Source organism: Notolepis coatsorum (genome assembly GCF_963971535.1).
Source record: "Notolepis coatsorum genome assembly, chromosome: 15".
In the NCBI taxonomy this organism is placed as follows: domain Eukaryota; kingdom Metazoa; phylum Chordata; class Actinopteri; order Aulopiformes; family Paralepididae; genus Notolepis; species Notolepis coatsorum.
Genome location: NC_140179.1, coordinates 49,475,900 through 49,482,332, shown reverse-complemented (window position 1 = coordinate 49,482,332; position 6,433 = coordinate 49,475,900). Strand labels below are relative to the sequence as shown.

The 6,433-nt window shown below is 41.7% G+C and overlaps 1 protein-coding gene across 2 annotated transcripts in view; it reads left to right on the top strand.

Annotated features, from left to right (window-relative positions):
• The window catches only part of cd9b (CD9 molecule b), a 70,728-nt gene extending 65,776 nt beyond the window's left edge, over positions 1-4,952 (top strand). For both annotated transcript variants that reach the window (XM_084330404.1, XM_084330405.1), the window contains exons 7-8: positions 894-977; positions 3,346-4,952. In XM_084330404.1, the coding sequence (XP_084186530.1) occupies positions 894-977; positions 3,346-3,411 (150 nt within the window). In that variant the 3' untranslated portion in view covers positions 3,412-4,952. The remainder of the gene's footprint in view (positions 1-893; positions 978-3,345) is intronic.
• The last annotated feature ends 1,481 nt before the right edge of the window (positions 4,953-6,433 follow it).

Genomic DNA, 6,433 nt, shown 5'->3' with positions numbered 1-6,433 from the left:
TTATATGTGCCTGTCCTATATTCTTACCAAAAAAATACAAAAATGTTGACTCCAAAACAGTATTCTAAAGAAAAAATAAAGAAAAAGGAGAAAAAAAACCAAGCAAAACAGTATTATTCACCCTTGTAGTTTTCAAAATTTGCTTTACAAAAAAAATACAAAAATGTAGATAAACAGTATTCTAAAAGAAAAAAGCAAACAAAACAGTGTTATTCACCCTTGTAGTTTTCAAAAATAGCTTTACAAACCTTTTTCTTGTCCTGTTGGTAGCCAATTAAAAAAAGTCTTGCAGGTATTCAACATATTATGGAGATCCCACTAGGCCTCATCATCGTCCAGTAGAAACCAGGGGATGAATAAAGGAACTCTTAATAAAGCATGTAAGAATACAAATAATGTTAATGTAGTTCAGCAAATGTGTTTCCCCGGGGGAGGTTGTATCAGTAAAGTGCAATAGTAATATACAATATTAGTAGTATACAATGTACAGGTGATTAAACTGGATTTATAAATGAGTACTACTGAGTCATAGTGCTAATCAGATGTATGTACAGTGTTATAGTATTATTATGTACAGTGATCTATGGTAGTAAGTCATACTGGCCAGCAGTATAACTAGTAAGAGTATGTACGGGTACTGTACAGATATAGATATAGTATTTACAGGTATATAGAAATGATTATATGCAGGAATATTCAGACAGATTTGGATATATATATATATACACACATATATATAGTAAATATGAATATAAATATATTACAAAAATACAAATTATATATATATATACACGGTATATACAGCATTATTATGGTTTCCAACTCATATATTTAAAGTCTTTGGAGAGATGTTCTGATACTGATGTTAGGGCTCATGTTCTGTTTTCTTCCAGAGCTGTCCGGCTGCCATCGACAAGGTGTTTAACAACAGACTGCACATCATCGGAGGAGTGGGCATCGGTATCGGAGTCGTCATGGTGAGTCGGCCGATCTCTCGTAGTCCCTCCCTATAAGTGACGACTAGGCCCTTAGAGCCTTAGTCTCCAGACTATTTTCCGCCGTCAACTTAGAACACACTTCTTCAATCAATATCTGAAATAAAATAAATAGAAAATAAAATAAATAACCTTATTTTACTTGTATGTACCTTACCACTCTCTACTATAAATACTGTAACTTATATTACTACTACCTACCATGCGAAATTCGATTTTAATATCCTATTCAATGTCAGGGACCCGTATGTTGCCGGTAGAAGGCATACTGCAACACTGAGGGTGCAGTACCGGCCAGATCCTCCCAGGTGGCGGTATCGAGCACCCTTGGAAACCTTGTATCTTGGCCTGTGTGTCGATCAAATGTCTCCGGGTAGTTTTTTTTCCCCGGGCAAGATAATCGGTTATACCGGTCGGAGTGAGAAGGATCAAATGCTCCCAATGCATGATGTGTGGTGGATTATGTTGGCGACACGATATCAATACTTGGAATCGCGATCAGATAATTGGAATATTCTTTTTGGGGTACATCCTAGTCAAGGTAAGGGCTATATATGATATCAATCTTGCGTTGATCCAACCATGTCTTCATATCGATCCGAATGTATGTGTGTATGTATGTATGTATTCTATCAAGAATAGACGAGCGCCCTTTTTCGATCGCGTGACATTGTTCAGAAAGTTTGGTGCACTTGACAAATTGCAATGTGAAAGCAAACCGAACCAAATGAAATGAACAACTTCACCCCCCCGAATCGCACCGAGTCCACCAAACTATGTGAAAGCGACCTAATACATGCATAAGGCTATTCCTCAGCATTTCGGGAATTACCCCAGACCTATCTAAAACCATACTCATATTCACCACGGTATAAAACGGGAATGTATCGATGAAAAAATGATTTCTTTTTCACATATTGAACGATAGATACTCGATGTAAAATGGGCCATAGTATTGTATCCATATAGCTATAATATAGAATATAGTTGCTCTACAAACAAGGTGACTCACTCCTATCTTTTAAAGCGTGGCAGTGCTACCACAGGGCCAAGGCTAATAGCTGGCAGCCAATGAGTTAACCGCCAGAGGTGTTCCCCTCCTGCTGACTTGTTGTTCACAATGTTCACTCTGCATTGTATATTGTACATATGTATATTGTACATATCGCTGCTGGCGGGACAAAACCTCCTAACTCCATATTTAAAAAAAATATATAATAATTTTAAATCAACTCAGTAGATCATCCTCCATGTGTGTGTGGTTTTACAAAGTCTACACAATGGGAAAGCATTAAACCAATCATCTGTCTAAACCTTGTAACTCTATTCGCCCTCAAATCTGTGTTCGTTTTTTTCATCTGCTGAAAAGTTGGGTTTTTGGAGTTATGAGGTTTTGTCCCGCCAACAGTTATGTATATTGAACATTTTTGTCTTGTTTACACTTGTTAAGTACTTGACTTTCTATTTTATACTTATTATAATTTTTTTTTTTTACCTAGCACACTCTCAGGAGCAAAACAGAAAGAAGCAGTTCATACAAAAGTATCCTGTATTTCTGTACGACAACTAATAAAGAAACTTGAACTTGAAACTTGAAACAATTTGTTGCTTTGGATAAAAGCGTCCGCTAAATTACTAAAAGTTTAAGTAAATGTAAATGTAAGTGTAAATGTAAGTCATCTAACGGTACGATGAGATACACCGGGCAGAGACATACTTCACTCAGATTGACCCTGTGGTGTGAGGATGGCAGATTGACCCTGTGAACATTGATTACCACCATGTGCAACAGGTGCGCAGCCACCCCTGATCCCAGGTCTGATTAGCTTGACCCAGGGCAGGTGTGGCTGCTCCCAGGTCTGATTAGCCTGACCCAGGGCAGGTGTGACTGATCCCAGGTCTGATTAGCCTGACCCAGGGCAGGTGTGACTAGTCCCAGGTCTGATTAGCCTGACCCAGGGCAGGTGTGGCTGATCCCAGGTCTGATTAGCCTGACCCAGGGCAGGTGTGACTGATCCCAGGTCTGATTAGCCTGACTCAGGGCAGGTGTGACTGATCCCAGGTCTGATTAGCCTGACCCAGGGCAGGTGTGACTGATCCCAGGTCTGACCTCTCTCTCTCTCTCTCTCTCTCTCTCTCTCTCTCTCTCTCTCTCTCTCTCTCTCTCTCTCTCTCTCTCTCTCTCTCTCTCTCTCTCTCTCTCTCTCTCCCCCTCTCTCTCTCTCTCTCTCTCTCTCTCTCTCTCTCTCTCTCTCTCTCTCTCTCTCTCTCTCTCTCTCTCTCTCTCTCTCTCTCTCTCTCTCTCTCTCTCTCTCTCTCTCTCTCTCTCTCTCTCTCGCTCTCTCCACAGATCTTTGGAATGATCTTCAGTATGCTCCTCTGCTGTGCCATTAAGAGGTCCAGAGACTTTGTGTAGATGCACACACCCACCCACCCACAGATACACACCCACACACACACCATGTCGTGCCCTTAACTTATATATATATATATATATGTTTCTGGCCTCTAGGTCACTGTTCTAGTTTGACTAGGATGTTTCTAATATCATCTTTGTAGCTAATCCATCTCTCACTTCCTGGTTCTGTAATGGAGGGAAAAGTGTGTAACCTGTGTAACTAGCTTGCTAGGGCCGTCTCCCATCCTATAGGGCTCATCACAAGGGCTCATCCTATAGGGCTCATCACAAGGGCTCATCCTATAGGGCTCATCACAAGGGCTCATCCTATAGGGCTCATCCTATAGGGCTCATCACAAGGGCTCATCCTATAGGGCTCATCACAAGGGCTCATCCTATAGGGCTCATCCTATAGGGCTCATCACAAGGGCTCATCCTATAGGGCTCATCACAAGGGCTCATCCTATAGGGCTCATCACAACGGCCCTAAACCCACATTGTAGGTCAGGGTGAATTTGAATTTAATTGAAAATGGAGGACCCTGATGTAAACAAGACGAAAGTCTTTTTCTGGTCTGCATCCTCGTAGCAGTTGTTTGTATTGAGCCGTACTGTATTGTACCCATTCTGCAATCTGTTAATAAAGTTTTCAACCAATCAATCAATCAAGGGTGGTGTTTCCCAAAAGCATCTTTATATTTAAGGTTATATTTTTTCTGTAAGTCAGTTAGATAAAGGCGATGTCAGGACACTCAGTCACTTAGAACATGACACACCCAGTTGAACCCTTGCACTGAAGAACCATATGAATGATTTTTCGGACAGTCCATGTATTTGCAGTTGTTACAGTAAGTCAATCCAAATCACTTGGGAGTGTGAATGTGATACTGGGGACCCCCTGGAATTCCCTCAAGGACACCTGGTTGAGAATCACTGCTCTCTAGAAGACGATTATAATTCCCTACGTGTTTCTAACCGTAATAACTGTCTTTATTCTAATCTTTCAAGGCAAAGCCTGTTTTGCTGCTACCACTGGGGAGACATGTTTGTCTCATATAGGCTGAGTCGACAGAGTGTCCGTGACTTCGCTGCCACCTGGTGGCAGTTTAGGGGAAATGTATATGTAATTTAGTTCTCCTTCATTTACTGTCGTTGGTTCCCCTTTAAAAGATTGGAAAACACACCTAGTGATGCTTTTGACTAGATAGAGGTTCGCTCTCGTTAGCTCCATGTTGTCAGATAATGTTGTATTTAGTTCCTGCAGAACCACAACGTCTTCACGTTGCACACTCTACATCTACCTGTGTTGAATTTTTATCTAATGGCTTCATTTTCTTTAACCTTTTTTTTTGTTTTGTTTTAACTGCATTTCTTTGTTATTTTATTTTGCTCTTTTCTTATGTTAAATATAACCTGTTTTCTTTTAACCTTTTTGAAGTGAAGCTTGATTTTCTATAAATGCAGAAACGTGGATTTTTATGCAAATATTTTGATGAACAAAGATCCTGTACCTATATCTTTGAGATGCCAAATCAAAATATAAAAACTAATGAGAAATGGTGTAGTTGTGTCTTATTGAAAATGAATGAGGAGCTAGACACCTGGGAGGAATGCTGGTGTTGACAGCAGACCACAGGGCAGCAGTGGTCTCTAGCTTACTTGTGGATTACTTTAGATGGAGGTAAGACTGAAGTTATATTAAAGTGAAATATCCCTTTAAGTATAAACCATTATAAATCATTTGAACAGATAGGGTCCATAATTCCAATCCAGCAACATTGTGATATATAATGTGGTAATATCCCAGCAATGGATTTAAAGATAAACAGATACCAATGTTTGTGTACTTTACTTGAGTATTTTCATTTTAGGGAAGTTTGTACTTTTACTCCAATTCAATTCAGTTGTATAATTATATTGTATAATGAACAGGGCACATATACAATAAAATTGTCTGTGTCAATCAGAGACAGTACAGGGCAATCAATAAAAAAAACTATAAGTCATCATAGTGTGTAGACTATATATAGAATCATCAGTCACAGTCAACCGGCTAACGGGTCGGACTCGGACCCTTTAGCTCAACTAAAGGGCTCACGATTCAAACCTTTCGGTTACAATAGTCATCAGTCATCATCATAAGACACTTAAAGATACCTAGAGAAAAATAGAATGTATAAAAATACAAGAGACCTATAGGACGGCGGCTGGGTGGCGCAGCGGACATTGCGCTCGTCACCAACGCAAGAGACACCGGGTTCGACTCCGGCCGTCGGCGTTGCCTCCGGCTTGGGCCGGCCGTCATACTAACTCAATTGGCAGAGTTAGCGGGTGGGAAGTCGATGGGTGGTAATCTGGACGTTGTGGACAGCGACTCCTACAGGTCGGTTGGGGGACACCTGCACAGCAGAGACAGGAAATGGCGGGGGTAGTGTGAGCCTCCCACACGTTACACCTCGCCAATGTGAGTCCGCGCTGGCAGGTGAAAAGATGTGACAGGCTGCCTCCTCGTGTATCGGAGGGGACACGTGATGCAAGGCTTCTATCCTCCCTACAACCGGCCAGTGGGGGGCATATGCAAGCAACGTTCAAGACAGGGGAGGGGAGAATTGGCACAGCGGGTAATTGGGATGGGAGAAAAATAGAAAAAGAGGAGAAAAAGTAGATAAAAAAAAAGAGAGACCTATAGGACACAATAGACAGTAAAGTGCAGCATTTATGGTGGTAGTCAGATAAAGTGTTAAGAGTGCAGAGTTCCTCAGGGTCACAGTCCTGGGAAAAAGCTGTTTTTGAGTCTAGTGGTGCGAACCCGGAGACACTTGCAGACACTTGGTCCATTGCAGAGGTGGGTGGGGTCGCAGATGATGTTACGCCCTCTCTCCGCATGCAGCGCTTCACTGAGTTTGATGGCAGGTAATTGGGTGTCGATGGTGAACCCTGCGGCCTTAACTACCCGCTGCAGGGCCTTCTGGTCGGCAACGGTGCAGTTGCCCCTCCACGCCGTTACGCAGGACGTTAAGATGCTTTCTGTAGTGCAGCGG